Genomic DNA, 23732 nt, shown 5'->3' on the forward strand with positions numbered 1-23732 from the left:
TGCTGGTCGCGTGGCGCTTTGACCAATAAGAGCGGTTGGGGCAGGCGCGTGTTGGCGACCAATGAGAAGTCTCCGTAAACCCGAGAGAGGTTATTATGTCTGGACTGTTTATAATAATGTATCGGTTTAAAGACTGTTTAACTGGGTGGCTAGCACAAAGGGATGTCCTTCAGAACACACACATGGATTGAGCAATATGGTTAATAGTGTGGACAGCACGAGCTTCAACTCGTGGACTGACTGAGGATGTCCATGCACCTGCCCAATCCCACAGGCATGTGTGTTTCTTTGGCTCATGCCAAACATGTTCAATTCTACAGATAGAGAGTGGTATCAAATTCAAATTTGTCAATGTATGCATCATAGGCTCGGAACTAATGTTCAGATTACTGCCACGAAAGGAATCACGCACTTCATTGGTCAAATTAAAATGGATGATCAAAAAGTGAACCATCATCATCATCATCATCATCATCATCATCATCATTATCATCATGTACCTTTTGGCTATATAGGGCCTATACATTTTGGCCCGTTTATAAGTTACTCAACATTAAAATAAAAATAGTTCAAAGACAAAACTTTTGAATTTCTTAAAATATGTTCCATATACTGTACCTCCAATGTACACAAATATGGCTATGCGTTAGTAAACTATAACATTTCCAGATTTAAACTCCAGAAATTAAAAGGTTAGCCTCGTACGAACCATTCTGATCTTGCGAGTTCACGTTCTGTTTCGGTAGCTTTCGGTAGCTTTCGGTAGCGAAACAGAGTGTATGCTCCCAAGATCAGGAATGGTCCTATGAGGTTACGAAAAGGGCGCCAACTAGGCAAAGAATATACCATCCTGCAATCTTGGGGGAAAAATTGTTATTTGGGGTTCTTTTTGTAGAACACATTTTGATTCAGTTAAGTAGGGTTCTGAAGAAATAACCCTATAAAAGGGTTCCACATATGAACTAAGTGAACACTTTTTGGCTCTATATGGAACCTTTTTCTTAAGAGTGTGGACTGGTTCTAGGGACTGAAAAAAGTTTGACCAAAGAACTTGGCTCCTGGGGTTCGTGATCATTGTCAATTCACCGCTCCTCTATTCCATGAATGTTAAGGCCATCTCGAATTTCATTTTCTTTTGTACAGGTTCAAAACCTTTTGATCCGACTTACGGAACGCCCTGTTGGTAAAAGAGCTTCACAGGGACCGGAAACATGAGCAGGGGGCTCGACAGCGCTTTTACTGTCAGAAGAGCAGTGGCAAGCTCAGAGAGGTTGTGTGTGTGTGTGTGTGTGTGTGTGTGTGTGTGTGTGTGTGTGTGTGTGTGTGTGTGTGTGTGTGTGTCTGTGTCTGTGTGTCTGTGTGTGTGTGTGTGTGTGTGTGTGTGTGTGTGTGTGTGTGTGTGTGTGTGTGTGTGTGTGTGTGTGTGGAACAGTGTGCTCGCAGCATATCATTTTAAACGGACCCACACTCCCTTTACTGCCTCTGAACAGTCAAAATCATAGAGGGATAAGAAAATGACAATAATCAGAACGAAATAAAGAATATGAAAAAATAGGATACAAACTACTGTTAAATAAACGAATCATAATAGACAACCAGCTAGCCTATCTGCAAACCATTCACAAAGGCACTTTCTGAACTCTCAGTTAAAATGAAAATATATAAGCCTACTGAATAATAACAATAATAATAATAATAATCTAATAATAATAATAAACTTTAGAGGAGAAGAAGTCAAATAAATAAATAAATAGCAGGATTAGATTAATGTAATGTCAATGTCTTCAGATATTATTTGAGTTATTATTATTGTTATTCGAAATGCTATATGTATTCTGAAGCTGAAAAATTGTACACAGGCCTATTTAAACATATATATATATATATTACATTGAAAGACTTTAGCCTACTGAAATTTTAGCAATCTTAAACATGCGAGATCAACCCGCACATGCTCGATAGCCGACCAAATCCCACAATTTCTGAGATAAAATGACATTCATCTTTTTATTCATGTATTCTTAAGGCGTCGAGGCTAGGAGACTGGCGCCTAGGTCCGTCTCCCCACCTACAAGCCGCCGTCCAGTGAGGCTGGAATGGCTCCCAAAGCAAACAACAGGTTGGATATTGTAGCTGTCGATTATTAAAGTGTCGCAGGCACAATGGTGACTCTATGTTCCATTCGATACGCTTGGGGGACTCTTTGGAAAATGGGCACAACATGTGTCCCGGTGGGGGCTTCCATCGTGATCGAGTCTGCGTGCTGCTCACCCCATTTCTGTCTCCGGGGAAACGAGGTGCACTGGACGGATGCAGTAATAGGCTGACGATGATAATCATCTCAGTAATATTAATAAATAATAATAATAATGTTTCTGTGGACCATTGGTATTTAACTCTGGTATTTTTAAAGCCTTCATGGAAAAGGCCAGATTCGGATGGTTGGGTGCTTTTTTTGGCACTAATGAATTCGTTTCTACAACTTTAGGCAACGTTTGATAAAGGCTTTATCATACATAGGCTGTGCACGCATTTCTCTCTCTCTCTCTCTCTCTCTCTCTCTCTCTCTCTCTCTCTCTCTCTCTCTCTCTCTCTCTCTCTCTCTCTCGCTCTCTCTCTCTCTCTCTCTCAATCTCTCTCCCTCTCTCTCTCTCGCTCTCTCTCTCGCTCTCTCTCTCGCTCTCTCTCTCTCAATCTCTTTCTCTCTCTCTCAATCTCTTTCTCTCTCTCTCTCGCTCGCTCTCTCTCTCTCTCTCTCTCTCAATCTCTTTCTCTCTCTCTCTCTCTCTCTCTCTCTCTCTCTCTCTCTCTCTCTCTCTCTCTCTCTCTCTCTCTCTCTCAATTCATTTCAATTCAATGGGCTTTATTGGCATAGGAAACTTATGTTTACATTGCCAAATCAAGTGAAATAGATAATACAACATAAACAGTAAACATTACACTCACTAAAGTTCAAAAGAAATAGAGACATTTAAAATGTCAATATTATGGCTATACACAGTGTTGTAACAATGTGCAAATAGTTAAAGTACAAAAGGGAAAATAAATAAACATAAATATGTGTTGTATTTACAATGGTGTTTGTTCTTCACTGGTTGCCCTTTTCTTGTGGCAACATGTCACAAATCTTGCTGCTGTGATGACACACTGTGGTATTTCACCCAGTAGTTTTTCGAAATTGGGAGTTTATCAAAATTGGATTTGTTTTGGAATTCTTTATGGGTCTGTGTAATCTGAGGGAAATATGCTTCTCTTATATGGTCATACATTTAACAGGTTAGGAAGTGCAGCTCAGTTTCCACCTCATTTTGTGGGCAGTTTTCACATACCCTGTCTTCTCATGAGAGCCAAGTCTGCCAACGGGGCCTCTCTCATTAGCAAGGCTATGCTCACTGAGTCTGTACATAGTCAAAGCTTTCCTTAAGTTTGGGTCAGTCACAGTGGTCAGGTATTCTGCCACGGTGTACTCTCTGTTTAGGGCTAAATAGCATTCTAGTTTGCACTGTTTTTTTGTTAATTCTTTCCAATGTGTCAAGTAATTATCTTTTTGTTTTCTCATGATTTGGTTGTGTCTAATTTTGTTGCTGTCCTGGGGCTCTGTTTGTGTTTGTGAACCAAGCCCCAGGACCAACTTGATTTGGGGACTCTTCTCCAGTTTCATCTCTCTGAAGGTGATGGCTCTGTTATGGAAGGTTTAGGAATCACTTCCTTTTAGGTGGATGTAGTGTTTTACGTCGTACACTGAGGATATTTTTGCAGTCTCTCTCTCTCATCAGATAGCACAACATTATCTAACAAATGTTTTACAGTGAAACAGCGCCACTTCGTGGTTAACAATTAAACTACCCACTCGTTTGAGTAATGATAGGTAGCCTATCATAAAGATACCACTGCTTGCTTCTAACGCTGACATCCCCTTGAATAGATTCTTCACCATATTGTGACGTAATCAAACAAAAGGGTATTTCACAATACCCCACAACTAAAGCTCATAGGCTATGTTTCAAGGTTCACACTATGTCAATAGTCCCAGAGTTTCATAAAAGGTGTAGAATCATTTCTTCTGAGTAAAGAAAAATACTTCCTTTACACATAAACCAGCTAGCCTGTTTTTTTTCTTATTTTCTTTAACCTTTATTTAACTAGGCAAGTCATTCTTATTTACAATGATGGGCTACCAAAAGTCAAAAGGCTTCCTGCGGGGACAGGGTCTGGGATCATTTAAAAAAAATAGGACAAAACACACATCACGACATGAGGGACATCACAACACTACATAAAGAGAGACCTAAGAAAACAACACAGCATGGCAGCAACACATGAGAACACAGTATGGCAGCAACACCACATGACAACAACATGGTAGCAACACAACATGGTAGCAGCACAACATGGTAGCAGAACAAAAAACATTGTACACACACTATTGGGCACAGACAACAGCACAAAGGCAACAAAACAATCACGTGAAGCAGCAACAACTGTCAGTAAGAGTGTCCATGATTGAGTCTTTGAGTCTACTGTCCTTATCACTCATTACCAAACATGACATGGAGTGACAAGGAGTGGCATGATGGCACAAACAGACTGGTACCAACATAGAAATATAATGAATTCATTATTCACTATAAACCAGAAAGAGGACTTTGACTTGCATGGTACCGATGTGCGTGGTACCAATGTGCGTGGTACTGATGTGCGTGGTACCGATGTGCTCTCCTGACCCAGTAACGGCTCCAGCTGTTCCAATAGGCAGGATTCTTCTTTTGATATGACATTGAAAAAGAACTCACTGGGATGAAGATGAACATAACCTAGAACACTTCTACATTAATGTGGATGCTACCATGATTACGGATAATCCTGAATCATCGGGAATAAAAATGTTATTGTAATAGTGAGAGGTTTAGGGGTATTGATATTTGTGCGTCTCACTTATCATTTCATAGCCTGAAACACAACCAAAACAAACAGCAAATGCATTCAATGAAATCATTGGTACTAGGAATATGATACCAAATACTAAACTATTGACTACTTTAATACACATATTAGTGAATTTTCCCCAATACTTTTGGTCCCCTAAAATGGGAGGGGGGGGGGGGGGGGGGACTATGTACAACAAGTGCTGTAATGTCTAAATGGTTCAACTTATATGGATGAAAATACCCTCAACTGAAAGCTGACAGTCTGCTGGAGGACGGAGCCACAACAACAACAACATGTGTCACTGTCCCAATACTTTTAGAGCTCACTGTATTTGTTTAAAATCTATCACTTGATGGTTTCATTTCAGAGAGCCAAATAATCCTTCTTTTTTTGTTGCAAAATGCTATATATCAGCCTCACTCTCAGAGAACTCCTAGGTTTAACACAGTCAAAGGTAACGCATAACTACATTTGTAATCAATAACTGTACAAATTATACATCAATATTTAAAATAAGGTAAAAAATAAATAATTCAATACAGTAATATCAGATATGTATGTAAATGGTTTACATTTGACATTTTAGCCATTTAGGAGATGCTTTTATCCAGATGGCTATATATATATATATACTTTTAAAAATGATTAACATCTAAAATCTATGAATTAAAAGTGTAAGAACAGTAATATTTTACACACACATGAAGGTAGCCCCATAAGCAATCATTTCTGATGAAAAAACACAAATGTGAAAAATTGGTGGATGTGGTGTTTTAAATAAAGTCTTTAAATGGAAAAGTGAAACATTATTTCCTGGCAGGCCTACACATTCACAGCAAAGACTACAAAACCCATACCACTGTAGAAAACAAGTTTATTAGACAAATTATACACAGAAAGCTTTGCCACTTGTAACAGAGGCCTCAGTTTGTTCCGTTTGAATAATATGCAACACATACAACAACATAAGCCTATATTAAATACTGTACACTATAATCAGTTGAACATGATCAAGTAATCCTGTACCTCCTATGTATGAAATAAAACATGTTACGGGCATAGCAAGTTGTGCATGCTTCTTTTTAAGATCTTGCCTCCTCTGTTATTAGCCAGCAAATCAAAATGAACTCAAAATGACAAGAGAAAGCTTCTGTGTGTTCTGGAAGTGGGGGGGGAAACCAAACGCGTAGGGTGACTGCTAACTCAAGGCTCATATGATATATTATTTTTATTAAACAAAAATAGCGTCAACATGTAAAATATACACATTTCATAATGTCTCTGTCATTTATACTAAATAAAACTTCTTTAAATGTTGTCTGTGTCCTATTGTCATTCGATAGCCGTACTGCAGCTTAAGAAAAGAACATCTAGAAGGCTTGCATCAAACACTGCTTCTGTTCTCTACGCACAACATTTGCGGTTTAGTCTTAAGATAACAAACTGAAAGCTCATTCTAAACAACTAACATTATTAAATATTAATACAGCGTTAGTGAAACGGTTTGGTTCCTCTTTTCCCTTCACATTATTATTTTATTGACCCCCTCCCTCCAAACCTCACCTTAATGGTCTCGTCTAAACAATTGGCACTTTAAAAACCTTAGATAAACAGTAGCCTTAACATTTAAGAAATAAAATAGAAAGATCTTTCAAAATGGCTGCCATCAGCTCTACAGTTCCAATGGCTGCCATCAGCTCTACAGTTCCAATGGCTGCCATCAGCTCTACAGTTCCAATGGCTGCCATCAGCTCTACAGTTCCAATGGCAAAAAATCCTATTGAAACAGGAGACTGGCGAGGAGAAGCCAGCCTGTACTGATAAGGCTTGTGCTGAGGATGTTATCGGAAAGGGCTTCTCCTCAATCTGAGCCCAACTGTTTGCCCTTACAACAGTCAATTAGAGGACTGGAGAGTGACACGATCGCACAGAAATGTGTCTTTTTTCGGACTGAGCCCTGGCAGAACTACAAATAAGGTGGAAAACAACTTGAATATGATTTATGACGCAAACCAGAGTAAGACTATAGCACTCATTTAGCGGTTTTCAGAATTGGCTGAGAACACAAGTAGACCGCTCAGAACAATGTTTTTTTTTGTTTTACTTTCTGACCAAACACATTCCACGCATTAAAATGTATTTTCAAAACAAATTCAATAAAATACATATAATAGCTTTTGCTGCTTTTAAAGTCATTTTTCTGTTGTCTTTTATCTCAGTTATTTTCAGTCCTTTTTGTGCCTCTATGCGTCTCTCAAGAAATGTCCGTTTAGAGGTTGAGGCTCTCACCTTGAAATAGACAGCACAGTACAGGTTAGAAAGAATTTCCAAACGACATACAATCAAACACAGGTCTGTGGGCACTGGTGCAGTGAGTGCAGTGGAATTGATAGTCTTACATGCACCAAAATGGCAGAGCGTTTCCAGAGCTCAGATGGTAAGGTCTCAGTATGCAGGGTAGCTGAGCCAATGGTCACCCATTTTTGGGCAGATTTCAGATTTGGAGCACAGGCATTGATGAGCAACACCAAAGAACTGAATGGGATGAAGTCCCGTAAGGTGAAAGGCAAAGACAAGAATATCCACCAAATGAGCATTGGGTAATTGCCGATTTGTGGGTCTCAAGAACAGACAGACAAGTGTTTTCTGTTATTAAAAAAAACATACTCTCCTTGTTGTGTCCATAGGAGTCATATGCTTCTTCAGAAAAGCAGTCCATAAATGACATGGAACGAAAAAGAGATAACAGATCCCTGTCACACACCCCAAAATCCCCTGAAAACCACGAGAACGATGACAATCAAGTCCCCACTTCCTCTCACCAACAGGTTTCAGCAGGACGACCAAACCCACCCACCCACCCCCACTCCACTGAACAAAAGCAAAGCCCCCCCCCCCCCCATAAACAAAAAAAACAGAACTGAAAAAATTCCTATGTACATAGAGCTTTGTGAGTGTATTTGTTTACATCTCTCTCACTATGTGGCCTACTCCTCCTCGCCTCATATGGACGTACCCCGATCGGGGTCGTTGCCGTAGCTGAAGTTAGGCTGGGGAGTGGGCTGGTAGGGTATGGAGGACATTGTCTTGATGGGACTGCGGAAGAAGCCACCGTTGGGGGCTCTCTGCCTGAAGGTTCCCCCAGTCCGGTGGTCCTGCACGGGACCGAAGGCGAAGCCCTGTTGGGCCTTGGTGGACAGGCTGCGGCTGAGGGTCTGGATCTGCTCGGGGATGAAGGTGGTGGTGGTGATGTGCGTGTTGCGGAAGTCGCTGATCTGTTCCAGGGCCTGCCGGGCAGCCGGCATAGAGTCCATGTCCAGGGGCGTCAGGTCAATAGAGGAGGTGGAGAACTGCTTGTGGGGGCTGTCGTCCTCTGTGCACAGGCTGTTAACCCGGCGGTGAAGGTGCTCCAAGTCGATCTCCTTATCGTCCTGCGTGGGGGGGAGGGGAAGGGGGTGGGGGGTCAGAGAAAAAGAGAGAGGAGGCGGAGGACAGGGTCAAAGGAGAGTGAGGATAAATGTGGAGGAGGAGGAAGAGAAAGAGGATGGGGAAGAGGAGGAGGATGGGGAAGACACAGTGGAGTGAACGAACGGTGAGGTGAGAGAAGAGGTGAGAGTGCATGGCCAAAGAAAAAAGGAGTGTCAAGGAGGATGGTATGGTTGTATAATGAGGTTGATATGGTTGTATAATGAGGATGGTATGGTTGTATAATGAGGATGGTATGGTTGTATAATGAGGATGGTATGGTTGTATAATGAGGTTGATATGGTTGTATAATGAGGATTGTATGGTTTTATAAGGAGGATGGTATGGTTGAATAATGAGGATGGTATGGTTGTATAATCAGGATGGTATGGTTTTATAATGAGGTTGGTATGGTTTTATAAGGAGGATGGTATGGTTGAATAATGAGGATGGTATGGTTGTATAATCAGGATGGTATGGTTTTATAATGAGGATTGTATGGTTTTATAAGGAGGATGGTATGGTTGAATAATGAGGATGGTATGGTTGTATAATCAGGATGGTATGGTTTTATAATGAGCTTGGTATGGTTGTATAATGAGAATGGTATGGTTGTATAATGAGGATGGTATGGTTGTATCTGATTAATAGTTCAAGTGCAAGGTAGCTACATTTATTCAATGATCTGTTTTGTGAATTGAGTATTTTTTTTTAGAGGGGAAAGGGTTTACCCATTTCCCCCAGATATTTATATTGAACAAAAAATGTATTTGTCAAAAGATTGTTGATACAGACATATAAATAGCACTACTACATCCAAATAAAATGATTGGTCAACATCTTTGGGATGGTCACACTTAGAGATGGGTGGCTCAGCTTGTGCTGAAAGGAAAGTGGCTCAGCTTGTGAGATGATTGTGTCCATTGTGGGGGTACAGGGATTGGGGTACTGTGGGTTGGAGGTGGGGAACACACATTCTTCCTCTATTTTGAGAGAGGGCATCCCTGGTGAGGGGTACAGACAGAGTCAAAGAGAGCTACTGACCATGCGGCGTGGAGGGGGGTCTTGCCCCAGATGCGATTCAGGGGGCAGAAGGGACCACAGTTACCCTCTTCGTCTTAGAGGGGGAGGGGGCAGGAGAAGGTGCTGTTTGTGGGGACCTAGTCACACCACAAACCCGGGAGCAAGGGGGGGGGGGGGGGGGGGGGGGGGGGTTTGAACGTATAGGAGCGAGGGAGGGGATGGTGAGAGAGAACAGTCATTGTTGACTGCGAGAGTCAGGTTACCTTACGGGTAACTTCCGTACGGCGAGAGAAACAGCCTGTTTTTGGATCAACAGAAGAGGGTTCTGTGTAGCAACACAAAGCTAAATATAAAACAGGGTTAATACATGTAAGTTAGTCTAAGAAATTAACCTCTGTTTCAATCAGACCGATGTGAAGGGCTCATTTAGGGGAGAATTCGTTCATGTTTGAGTGGCTACACCTTCAGTCATTTGAATTTGACTGTACAGATCCATACCGTGGTCTTCAGCCAAATATGCATGGCATACACCTGTTAACCTGTTACACGCCCTCTAGTGGAGGGAAGGCATCATAGCTCATTACATGACTGAACCCTAAACCAGATTCTGCCCTGGTCAGAAAGAGTATGGTAAAAGCCCTCTGGTGAAGGGAAAGCATCATTATTCATTTATCGACAGGCAGTGCCCGTGAATAGAAAATGTCATCAATGCCAAAGTTTTGTTGTTATCATAAAGCAATAAATATGACAATCTGAGTTGTTTTCGACAACTGAATGTTTCGGGATTCCCCTAACAAGACTCTCCGTATGGGTTTGTACTTAAAGGCCCCGTCATGGGTATAACCTGGAGGTGGCAGGAGGGGCAGTGAATGTGGTCATTCTCATTTTGGGGGTGAGTTGGGAGGGGTCATTATTGGGTTCGAACGTGTGTTGGATGATCAAGGCACGTGGAATGTCACAGCATGCGGGTGACTGGGCGTAATGGGTAGAGGGGGCGGTCCTGAGAGTGGTGAGGGGGATGTCGTTGGGGGTGTCATGTTGGTGGGGGCATGGTTCAGGTTGCCTGGCGGAAGTGCCATCGGCCTGTGTCTGTGTGTGTGTGTGTGTTTGTGCGTAGGTCAGAGAGAGAGGGACAGACAAGACAGACAGACAGACAGACGGACAGACATACAGAGGATGAGAGCGGGCAGATGGGAGGGTGAAGGGGGGATTGTTTTGGAGGCCAGGATGAGTAGAAGAAACAGCACAGTCAGCACACACACACACACACACTCAGTGGGGTTTTGTATGTTCGAGGAGGAGCCTTCGAAGATATACCTGGAAGGGTGAGATGTAAAAATGGCATTTTGTATTGCTCTCCCTCGCCCGCTTTACCCTCAACACAGTGTACTTATCTACAAAACAAAACAACAAGGGAATGAAAGCTTTCAGCCATCAGGGACAGTAAATCAAACATGATCAAACATCTTGTGCTCAGCATCGTCAACAAAGTGGCCGTCCATTGTGTGTAGTGTCCCCCTATAGCCACACTCCCGTAAAAGCCAGACATAGTCGCCACCCACCACCCAAATGTCCCCAAGTGACATCAACATCTGTGGTACATTAATACTGTTGTGTCTATGAGCAAGGAACCTATCTCAACATTGACGTGAAAAATCGTACAGTGCATTCGGAAAGTATTCAGAACCCTTGATTTTTGCCACATTTTGTTACGTTACAGCTTCTTTCTAAAACTTATGAATTTTTCTTCATCAATCTACACAATAATGGCAAAGCAAAAACAAATTGCAAATTTGTGCAAATGTATACAATAAGAAATATCACTTTACATAAGTATTCAGGGTCTTTAATCAGTACTTTGTTGAAGCACTTTTGGCAGCAATTAAAGATTTGAGTCTTCTTGGGTATGACTCTACAAGCTTGGCACACCTGTATTTGGGGAGTTTCTCCTATTAGTCTCTGCAGATTCTCTCAAGCTCTGTCAGGTTGGATGGGGAGCATCGCAGCACAGCTATTTTCAGGTCTCCCCAGAGATGTTCGATTGGGTTCAAGTCTGGGCTCTGGCTGGGCCATTCAAGGACATTCAAAGACTTGTCCCGAAGCCACTCCTTCGTTTTCTTGGCTGTGTGATTAGGGTCGTTGTCCTGTTGGAAGGTGAACCTTTGCCCCAGTCTGAGGTCCTGAGTGCTCTGGAGCAGGTTTCATTAAGGATCTCTCTGTACTTTGCTCCATTCATCTTTCCCTCGATCCTAACTAGTGTCCCAGTCCCTGCAGCTGAAAAACATCCCCACAGCATGATGCTGCCACCACCTTGCTTCACTGTAGGGATGGTGCCAGGTTTCCTCCAGACATGACGCTTGGCATTCAGGCCAAATAATTAGATATTGGTTTCATTAGACCAGAGAATCTTGTTTATCATGGTCTGAGAGGCTTTAGGTGCCTTTTGACAAATTCTAAGCAGGCTGTCATGTGCCTTTTACTGAGGAGTGGCTTCCATCTGGCCGCTCTACCATAAAAGCCTGATTGGTGGAGTGCTGCAGAGATGGTTGTCCTTCTGGTTCTCCCATCTCCATAGAGGAACTCTGGAGCTCTTTCAGAGTGACCATCGGGTTCTTGGTCACCTCCCTGACCAAGGCCCTGCTCAGTTGGGCTGGGCGGCCAGCTCTAGGAAGAGTCTAGGTGGTTCCAAACTTCTTCCATTTAAGAATGACGCAGGCCACTGTGTTCTTGGGGACCTTCAATGCTGCAGAAATGTTTTGGTACCCTTCCCCAGATCTGTGCCTCGACACAATCCTGTCTCAGAGTTCTATGGACAATTCCTTTGACCTCATGGCTTGATTTTTGCTCTGACATGCACTGTCAACATGGGACCTCATATAGACAGGTGTGTGCCTTTCCAAATCATGTCCAATCAATTGAATTTACCACAGGTGGACTCCAATCCAGTTGTAGAAACATCTCTAGGACGATCAATGGAAACAGGATGCACCTGAGCTCAATTTCTAGTGTCATAGCAAAGGGTCTGAATACTTATGTAAATAAGATATTTCTGTTTTTATTTTCAAAATGTCTAAAAACCTGTTTTCGTTTTGTCATTATGGGGTATTGTGTGTATATTGATGAGGAGAATTTGTATTCAATTTAAATTGAATCAGTTTTAGAATAAGGCTGTAATATTACAAAATGTGGAAAAAGTCAAGGGGTCTGAATACTTTCCTAATGCACTGTATCTGCTGGATATGTCCAAATGGATCTGTAAATCTGATTGGTTTGGAAATTAATCATGCAACATTGAAGCATTGAAAGGCTTTCATTTAAGAGACCACCCCCCCCCCCCCCCCCCCCCCCAATACCCAAATCCTATTTCTGCTTGGGTAGAGTTCAGTTAATCCTCATTGGAGTGAGACTGAAATCCGTGACCAGTAGTAGAGAACTAACTCTACTGAACTCTACTGAACTCTATACATCACATGGAGAGCTCATCACAGTGTTAATCATTACAAAGCACAACACATCACACATCACATCAAACAACACAACACAACACAGATATGCAACACAGAAACACTGACAGTGATCACATAGAAGCAGAGGCCTCGACAGAGACAGACCTCTAGAATATTGGGATGTGCAGTATGTACCAGGAGGAGGACAGAGGCACAAACACAACTCGTCCCCAGGCAGCTAACGTGGCTTTGGGTTGGAGCTCAGTGGGAGCTGTGTGGACCGTGTGTGTGAAAGAGGACAGGTGAAAATGAAACATGTAGGATAGTGTGTGTGTGTGTGTGTTTTGTTCCCATAGAGCGTAATAATACATTATTATGATTATCATTATTATTGGATTATTAAGTGACTCATTTTTCTGATTGTGAAACATAAAGGAAAATATGAATTGGAAATCATTGAGGCATTATGCATATTAGGCAACAAAGGGGACAAAGTTCATTGAATTACATTGTATATACCTTGAGAGAGGGTTGGATTATTTTCCCTCGAAGAAGAACACTAGCTTAATTGCCACAAACCGAACAGGATTGATATCATAATACTACATAATACTTTTTTTTGTCTGTATGAGAGAGCAAGGGAGCATGTATACTATGTCCACGTCCAAAATGGCGCCCTATTCCTTACATAGTGCACTACTTTTGACCAGAGCACTATGGGTTCAAGTCCTGGTCAAAAGTAGTGCACTATACATGAAATAAGGTGCCATTTAGGACGCAAAGGAGGAGGCGAGGGAACAACCAATCCTAATGAGGAAAAGGTAGTAGTCCCTACAGACACACTGGGTCACTTTGACACACTGCACTGGGCCCAGCAGGATGTGACCTCACCACCAACACCCCGCCGACTGTAACCACGGTCTGTAACCACGGTCACCAGCATCAACATGGGCCACAGGCAGGGTGAAGTGTAGAGGTCACTACTACGTTGACCAGGGCAGCATTAGGCCACTGCTAGAACCCTTGGATTCCATCAATGGTATATTGCAAGACGTTTAATGCAGCACTCAATATCCAGTTCTATGTGAATTATATGCCAAATCAGTTCTATGTGAATTATATGCCAAATCAGTTCTATGTGAATTATATGCCAAATCAGTTCTATGTGAATTATATGCCAAATCAGTTCAATATTCAAAAGAGGCTGAGGGCTCGCAACAGATCACAACAAACTTCCAGCTTTAAACTCAATTAATTTTTTCAAATCAAAGGCATGCAAATATATAAATATTTTTTTTACAGTGTCAATTCTGATAGGACTATTTGAGTGCTAAATGAAGTGATTGGATAATCACATTGAATTCTCAATGCTCTCCATTGCAAAGACCTTGAACCCCAGTCACAGACACACCGGTCAATCAGGGTCGCTGTATTGAAAGTTAAGAAAGATGGCAGGGTGCACGCTGGGCTTCTTTGTCCAGGACCACTGGCAGATAGGCTCACTGGTCAATCTGACACATTAAAGCTGCTGTGAGTGCATGGGGTCGTAAGTAGAGGGTAGAGGGCTGGGGAGGGTGCTATGATGGGGAACAGAGCTGAGACAACACAGGCCTCGCTGCCCTGATCAAAAGCCTTCATTATTGTCAAGCTGAAGAGATGAAACGGGCATTCTGTTGAGCACGCGGCTTCCTGGGGCATGGCTCTGATGTCGGGACCCAGTCAGAACACAACACACAGACACCAGCTGAGAGGGGGAGGGAAGGAGTGTGGAGGGGGGAGGAGAGAAAACTAGAGTGGAGAGAAGAGGAGAGGAGAAGGGAGGAGAGAGGAGAAGGGAGGAGAGAGGAGAGGAGAAGGGAGGAGAGAGGAGAGGAGAAGGGAGGAGAGGAGAAGGGAGGAGAGAGGAGAGGAGAAGGGAGGAGAGAGGAGAGGAGAAGGGAGGAGAGGAGAAGGGAGGAGAGAGGAGAAGGGAGGAGAGGAGAAGGGAGGAGAGAGGAGAGGAGAAGGGAGGTGAGAGGAGAGGAGAAGGGAGGAGAGAGGAGAGGAGAAGGGAGGAGAGAGGAGAGGAGAAGGGAGGAGAGAGGAGAGGAGAAGGGAGGAGAGAGGAGAGGAGAAGGGAGGAGAGAGGAGAGGAGAAAGGAGGAGAAGGGAGGAGAGGAGAAGGGAGGAGAGAGGAGAGGAGAAGGGAGGAGAGAGGAGAGGAGAAGGGAGGAGAGGAGAAGGGAGGAGAGGAGAAGGGAGGAGAGAGGAGAGGAGAAGGGAGGAGAGGAGAAGGGAGGAGAGGAGAAGGGAGGAGAGGAGAAGGGAAGAGAGAGGAGAGGAGAAGGGAGGAGAGGAGAAGGGAGGAGAGGAGAAGGGAGGAGAGAGGAGAGGAGAAGGGAGGAGAGGAGAAGGGAGGAGAGGAGAAGGGAGGAGAGAGGAGAAGGGAGAGGAGAGGAGAAGGGAGAGGAGGTGGAAGGGGTGGTGTATGGTTGGTTGTGGCTTGATAGGGGGGTTGAGAGGGATCTCTGCATGACTAACCCACAACTAATACCTTTTCATACTTGTCAGATTGCTTTAATCAGACAACATTAACTAACCTATTAGGGTCAATTCTGACCAGTAGCCCACTGCTACAACGTAATGGATTTCATAAATTACTCTCAACATGGGAAATTAAAAATATATATTTCAGTGGAGTAAAACTATCATATTAGTGGTAAACTGACCACCACTCTCAGAATGACTTTCCTTTATTAGGCTTTCACAGCGGACACGGCCCTTAATATTCATCGGGTGATTGGTTGAGGCTTCTTGGGTGCGTAACGTCATTCCGAGTCCTTGCCAAAACACACAACATGGCGGACAGTTTCGCTCACCTCGGATCTGAAACCAGTAGTAACAAGTCAACTTCAATGACTTTTAACTTAAAATGAAAAGACAAATCTAACATACCTCAGTAACATAGTCACAGAGGAGGGCTTGCTAGCATGCTGCTGGGTTTAAGTCATCTCCTCTTCTTGTCAAACAACTCAACTTAGCTAGCGAATTGCTAATTGACAACGCTAGTTAACGCGTAAACTAGACTGCTTCTAGACTCAGGAGCTCATAGGGAGCCGGGAACCGACGGACACAGGGAAATGACATGTGGTATGTAAAGCTTATGTATACAGTATGTCCTTCGAAGCTGTGTGAATATAAAGTCACTTCAACCTTAGATGACTTCACCAGACCAGTTGGTGGCACTATAGATGTCATTGGCACCAGTGGCCCCATAGGATACTAGAGCAATAACTATTGACCAAGTGGACTGTGTCTCCTGCAAATGAATGTTAGATTTAAATTATGCAGACGAACAATGTGAAATATTGTGATTAGTATATCTGTATAATCACATATTGTTGCCCTATTATGTGGTCTGAACGTAGTGAAAAGTGGTTTTCTGCCGCTTTCACAATCAGCGTATTACAGCTGTGAGAGTGTATTGAAGTATTTTGGAATGCTAATGTGGAGGGCACCAAGTGAGATTTAAATCAACATGGTAATGCTTTCACTGATCGCACATAAAGAAAGATAGTTCCTACATTATAGAGGGCTTGCTTCGTTATCCAACTGATCTAGTTTCCTTTCTGTCAATCTGTGAACCCTGTTCATTGCCACTCGCAGCTATATTTACAAAATGCATTTGCTATAACATTATCCTAATTCAGTGCCACTCCATGGCATGATTTCATTTGTGATTGTAACTAATACATGACTAATTAACACTAAACTGGGCATTGATAATATTTATTTTCCATAATTGCATTACACTTAGCTCGTTAGTACATTTCATATCCGCTTTGCTGTGTAGGATTTCACAGGCATCCAAACGCTGGGCCAATCATTTCCAGAACCACTTTTCACGGGTCTAGAAGTGATTAAAACACCTTGGCTATTCCTACCTGCTCATTAGGGGCACAAGTGGAATAAGAGATTTATATATATATATGTGAGAGAGAGAGAGAGAGAGAGAGAGAAAGAGAGAGAGAGAGAGAGAGAGAGAGAGAGAGAGAGAGAGAGAGAGGAGAGAGAGAGAGAGAGAGAGAGAGAGAGAGAGAGAGAGAGAGAGAGAGAGAGAGAGAGAGAGAGAGAGAGAGAGAGAGAGAGAGAGAGAGAGAGAGAGAGAGAGAGAGAGAGAATGTTTTCTGAGAGTCTGAATTGATTTCTCTGGCCAGAATCGGACTGACCAAAAGGCAGTTCGGGCCAATGTCATATGGGCTGGTCCGTCTTTAGCCAAGTGGATCTGTCGAAATCGGGATTTCTGAGCAGAATGACCATTATTTGAGGGCCTTGAGGGGAAAAAAAGTGCCTGTTTGTTAGCCTTGACCCATTCTAGTCCTTCTGTTTCAGTATAGCTTGTGTGAGGTCCCTTTCCTTGTATTCATTTTACAAATACACTTGAAACCGGTGACACTTCACCCAAACCCACTCACATCATATACTACCGTTTGTTTGCATCCCAAATGACACCCTATTCCCTATATAGTGCACTACTTTTGACCAGTGACCTATGGGACACCCTATGTGCCCTGGTCAAAAGTAGTAGGGTGTCATTTGCGACGCACATTGGGAAGTGTCCTATGTCATGTGCAGTCCCAGCAACAGATGTCAGTTAAATTGAAGAGGTTTGTTCTCACACCGTATGTTGTTCCAGTGGCAAAGAGGGGAAAAACACTGGAGTGTGCCAGAGTTTCACTTTGTATGAAATTTTAATCAAACACCAAATGAGACATTTGTTTATTAGCCGTCCATTCAGCCGGCCGTGGATAGCTTGAACACCACAGCAAGGGACAGACCACTTGACTGACAATTTAAAAAGCTCTCCTGACTACGTACAAACATCTGTGACATCATGACGCTGACACCATGTACAGTAGACATGACATACAGCCACAGCCGTAAAACAGAGTGTTCAAGTCAAGTGTTACCCAGACCTCCAGACCCAGCCCACACAACACAACCACCCGGCCTCCCCCAGCTCCTCACCTCCTTGGAGGGGACTCGTGAGCCCTTCCTCCTAGTCCACCAGGTCTCCACCATGGCGATGACACAGGAGAGCACCACTCCGGCCGCTAGCACGCAGAACACGCCGGCGAAGCTGTGGATGTCCAGGGCGCTGCCGCGGTGTTTGGTGTGCACCGCTGAGTACAGGTCACACGGGCTGTCCCGGGGCCACCACTTCAGTTTCAGGATGTCCATGTCCCCGTTCTGCTGCAGCTCCAGGATCCTGAAATACACACACACGGACACGGACACACACACGCACGCGCACACGCACACACACACACACACTAATTGAGGACAGATCTTTGGTATTGTCTGTAGGTGTATACAGGAACAGGAAATCACATTCAGATTGGACCGCATCACATTTTCTTCAGGGTGTAGTAAGTAGCTGAGACTCAGAGCCATATACAGCCGCTAGGGAAAGTCTACACACCCCTTTCGCTGTGTTAAATCTCAAAAGGAAGTAAATTACTGATCTACACAACCTACTCAACATTTTCAAAGTGAAAGACAAATTATAGAAAATGTTCCAAGTTAATAAACATGAATAAAAAAGATTTAAAAAGATGATGTCTCGATTGCATATATCTTTACACCCCAGAGTTCCTTCTTGGTGGAAGCACATTTGGCAGCCATTACATCTGTGAGTCATTTTGAAGAAGCTTCTACCAACTCTTAGAGCAACATATATCCAATGTTTTTGTCAAAATTGCCATTTGTTTTTGTCATTGATGGACTTTTCACGAGGCACTGTACATATACGGCTAAACTAAAAGATGGTTGTTTTTATTCAAAGGAATCCACTGAGCATGATTCGTGTCGTTCACATTCCATGATGATCTGATGGTTGAATCTTAATTACGTTTCCTTGATTCCTTGCATCCTTCTCTAAACGCATTAGAAGAGGTCAGAGGAGGGGAAAAAAAACAGGAGGAGAGGACATGAGGAATAAAAAAAATACAATTGAGATGATTCCCTGATTCTCTGCAGTTGTGAAAATGGTCCTCCAACACTAGAGGGCGATATTGGCCAGATAACGGTGCCACAGAGTGACAGCTGTATTAGCCTGTCAAAGTAATTCTAAGAAATATGAACATGTTTTGTAGCAGAGTGTAAGTACTTTGCTGTAATTATATTATGCTGTCCAGATAAAGGAAATTATTTATCACATCCACTAAAAAACAGTAAAAGTTAACTGGTGGCCTCTTACATCACGTATTAAACTCATCTTTCACGGGTTTTTACTCCTCCCTTGTACCTGATTGATGAATTAAGGTCACTAATTAGTAAGGAAATCCCCTCACCTGGTTGTCTAGGGCTTAATTGAAAGGAATAAAACAAAAACATGCAGACACTCGGTTCTCTGTGGAATGAGTTTGACAACCCTGATTTACGGTGTTGTATTTCAGAGGTTTGATTTGCGGTATTGCAGGAAACAAAATTAACTGCAAACACACATGCACCACCACGTACCCACACAAGTGACTTGAATGACAATGCTTATCTTTGACTGTGCCCCTACTAAGTACAGCATGTCAAAATGCTCCCTATCTATCTAAAATGCAAATGTATTGAAACAGTAGTTTACATAATTGGCAAATTAATAATGTCACAGAGGAGCACGTTTTATTTCAATAACATAAACACTACCGTTCAAAAGTTTGGGGTCACTTAGAACTGTCCTTGTTTTTGAAAGAAAAGCCATTTTTTTGTCCATTAAAATAACAGGGGCGGCAGGTAGCCTAGTGGTTAGAGCATTGGACTTGTAACCCGAAAGTTTGCAAGATCAAATCCCTGAGCTGACAAGGTAAAAATCTGTCGTTCCACATCTGAACACGGCAGTTAACCCCCTATTCCTAGGCCATCATTGAAAATAAGAATTTTTTCTTAACTGACTTATCTAGTTAAATAAATGTAAAAACATCAAATTGATCAGAAATACAGCGTAGATGTTGTAAATGACTATTGTAGCGGGAAACAGCTGAATTTTTTATGGAATATCTACTTAGCCATACAGAGGCCCATTATCTGCAACCATCACTCCTGTGACATGTTGTGTTAGCTAATCCAAGTTTATAATTTTAAAAGGCTGACTGATTGTTAGAAAACCCTTTTGCAATTATGTTAGCCCAGCTGAAAACTGTTGTTCTGATTAAAGAAGCAATACAACTGTCCTTCTTTAGAATAGCTGAGTATTGTCACGCTCTGACCAAAAGAGAGCCTTTTCTATTCTCTATTTTGGTTAGGTCGGGGTGTGACTAGGGGGGTGTTCCTATCTAGGTGTTTTTGTTTTTCTATGTTGGCCTGGTATGGTTCCTAATCAGAGGCAGCTGTTTATCGTTGTCTCTGATTGGGGATCATATTTAGGCAGCCTTTTCCCACTGGGTTTTTGTGGGAGCTTGTTTTTGTGTAGTGCCTGTGAGCACTGCATTTGCTTCACATTGCGTTACTCTTTATTATTTTTTTTGTGAGTTTCATCTAATAAACATGTGGAACGCACGCTGCGCCTTGGTCCATTTACTCCAACAATCATGACAAGTATCTGGAGCATCAGCATTTGTGGGTTCGATAACAGGCTCAAAATGGCCAGAAACAAGGACCTTTCTTCTGAAACTCATGCTAACATAATTGCAAAAGGATTTTCTAATGATCAGTTAGCCTTTTAAATTATAAACTTGGATTAGCTAACACAACGTGCCATTGAAACACAGGAGTGATGGTTGCTGATAATAGGCCTCTGTACGCCTATATAGATATACCATAAAAAATCAGCCTCTTCCAGCTACAATAGTCATTTATACATTAACAATGTCTACAGTGTATTTCTGATCAATTTGATGTTATTTTAATGGACAACAAATGTGCTTTTCTTTCAAAAACAACATTTCTAAGTGACCCCAAACTTTTGAACGGTAGTGTACTTTTCTATTATAGACACTATTTTATCCTCTCGATTTAGAACAGATAGCACACATGGCCAGATGGGCTACAGGGACGGAATAAAGCCTTTGAGAGAGAGTTGTGTATAGAAGAAATGTAAGGTCTGATCTGGGATTACTGTTGGGAGACTAAGGTCTGATCTGGGATTACTGTTGGGAGACAATGGTCTGATCTGGGATTACTGTTGGGAGACTAAGGTCTGATCTGGGATTACTGTTGGGAGACTAAGGTATCTAATTCAGATAAACCACGCATAACAGATCACTCAAAGTTGGCTCAAATGGAATCAAAAATAGGAAATCATGTGGAAGTTGGAAGAAATGTAATGATGATTCATCAGAGTCAGTCTCGATGGAGATTTGAGCTCGATGATTGATACTGATTGATACTGACGGAATAAAGCCTTTGAGAGAGAGTTGTGTATAGAAGAAATGTAAGGTCTGATCTGGGATTACTGTTGGGAGACAATGGTCTGATCTGGGATTACTGTTGGGAGACTAAGGTCTGATCTGGGATTACTGTTGGGAGACTAAGGTCTGATCTGGGATTACTTTTGGGAGACAATGGTCTGATCTGGGATTACTGTTGGGAGACAATGGTCTGATCTGGGATTACTTTTGGGAGACAATGGTCTGATCTGGGATTACTGTTGGGAGACTAAGGTCTGATCTGGGATTACTGTTGGGAGACTAAGGTCTGATCTGGGATTACTGTTGGGAGACAATGCTCTGATCTGGGATTACTGTTGGGAGACTAAGGTCTGATCTGGGATAACTGTTGGGAGACTAAGGTCTGATCTGGGATTACTGTTGGGAGACAATGGTCTGATCTGGGATTACTTTTGGGAGACAATGGTCTGATCTGGGATTACTGTTGGGAGACAATGGTCTGATCTGGGATTACTGTTGGGAGACAATGGTCTGATCTGGGATTACTTTTGGGAGAGAAGGGTCTGATCTGGGATTACTGTTGGGAGACTAAGGTCTGATCTGGGATTACTGTTGGGAGACAATGGTCTGATCTGTGATTACTTTTGGGAGACAATGGTCTGATCTGGGATTACTGTTGGGAGACAAAGGTCTGATCTGGGATTACTGTTGGGAGACTAAGGTCTGATCTGGGATTACTGTTGGGAGACTAAGGTCTGATCTGGGATTACTGTTGGGAGACAATGGTCTGATCTGGGATTACTGTTGGGAGACAATGGTCTGATCTGGGATTACTGTTGGGAGACAATGGTCTGATCTGGGATTACTGTTGGGAGACTAAGGTCTGATCTGGGATTACTTTTGGGAGACAATGGTGTGATCTGGGATTACTGTTGGGAGACAATGGTCTGATCTGGGATTACTGTTGGGAGACAATGGTCTGATCTGGGATTACTGTTGGGAGACAATGATCTGATCTGGGATTACTGTTGGGAGACAATGGTCTGATCTGGGATTACTGTTGGGAGACTAAGGTCTTATCTGGGATGACTGTTGGGAGACTAAGGTTTGATCTTAGATTACTGTTTCGAGACTAAGGTCTAATCTGGGATCACTGTTGGGAGACTAAGGTCTAATCTGGGATTACTGTTTCGAGACTAAAGTCTAATCTGGGATTACTGTTGGGAGACTAAGGTCTAATCTGGGATTACTGTTTCGAGACTAAGGTCTAATCTGGGATCACTGTTGGGAGACTAAGGTATCTAATTCAGATAAACCACGCATAACAGATCACTCAAAGTTGGCTCAAATGGAATCAAAAATAGGAAATCATGTGGAAGTTGGAAGAAATGTAATGATGATTCATCAGAGTCAGTCTCGATGGAGATTTGAGCTCGATGATTGATACTGTAGTTGTTTCGCCTTCAACAAAGACAAGCCCGAAAAGGATACAACGAAAGGAGTTATTGCACTCAATCTGATGGAATGGAAGGAGGGAGATACCTCAGCTATCAACATGCAGGAAGTCATCCAAGTGTTGAGATTTTTCAAGGCGTTTGTTTGTCAACATTTCAGAAAAGTTTGTCTTTTATATTTTCCTTACAGTTTGATTTTTAACCCAACCTCTAATCCACCAACGCGCACACACACACACACACACACAACACACACAACACACACACACACACACACACACACACACACACACACACACACACACACACACACACACACACACACACACACACACAACACACACACAACACACACCACACACACAACACACACACACACACACACACACACACACAACACACACAACACACACAACACACACAACACACACACACACACACACACACACACACACACACACACACACACACACACACACACACGGGGGATATATTTTTATAGCTAATTAAAAAAAACTGGAAAAAGTGACTATACTTTGGGGTAAATAAAAGACTTGAGATTGTGGCCAAAACTCATCAACGAAAAAATGGTAATTTATCACTGTAACACAGCTGACCTGAAAGCATAGTCGTTTATCACTGTCACACAGCTGACCTGAAAGCATAGTCATTTATCAATGTCACACAGCTGACCTGAAAGCATAGTCATTTATCAATGTCACACAGCTGACCTGAAAGCATAGTCATTTATCAATGTCACACAGCTGACCTGAAAGCATAGTCGTTTATCAATGTCACACAGCTGACCTGAAAGCATAGTCATTTATCAATGTCACACAGCTGACCTGAAAGCATAGTCATTTATCAATGTCACACAGCTGACCTGAAAGCATAGTCATTTATCAATGTCACACAGCTGACCTGAAAGCATAGTCGTTTATCACTGTCACACAGCTGACCTGAAAGCATAGTCGTTTATCACTGCCCTCATGCACTAATTGGAATCTCAGTGCTCTGCCTAGTCTCACGCCTTTATATGTAAGATCAGATGTTTACCA

General features: G+C 42.6%; 1 protein-coding gene across 2 annotated transcripts in view; it reads right to left on the bottom strand.

Moving 5' to 3' along the window:
* Positions 1 to 7801: 7801 nt before the first annotated feature.
* The window catches only part of LOC129853067 (glutamate receptor ionotropic, delta-2), a 691695-nt gene continuing 675764 nt past the window's right edge, over positions 7802 to 23732 (bottom strand). Inside the window, exons 15-17 of one of the 2 annotated variants that reach the window (XR_008759076.1) lie at positions 17871 to 18111; positions 10735 to 10811; positions 8273 to 8360 (exon numbers count right to left, since the gene is read on the bottom strand). Coding sequence is in view for 1 of the 2 variants with exons in the window: in XM_055918729.1 (XP_055774704.1) it covers positions 7932 to 8360; positions 17871 to 18111 (670 nt within the window). In the remaining variant the exon portion in view is untranslated. Of the gene's footprint in view, positions 8361 to 10734; positions 10812 to 17870; positions 18112 to 23732 lie in introns of both variants that reach the window. The other variant, XM_055918729.1, reaches the window with a different exon arrangement.

This window comes from Salvelinus fontinalis, chromosome 4, assembly GCF_029448725.1.
Source record: "Salvelinus fontinalis isolate EN_2023a chromosome 4, ASM2944872v1, whole genome shotgun sequence".
NCBI classification, from domain to species: domain Eukaryota; kingdom Metazoa; phylum Chordata; class Actinopteri; order Salmoniformes; family Salmonidae; genus Salvelinus; species Salvelinus fontinalis.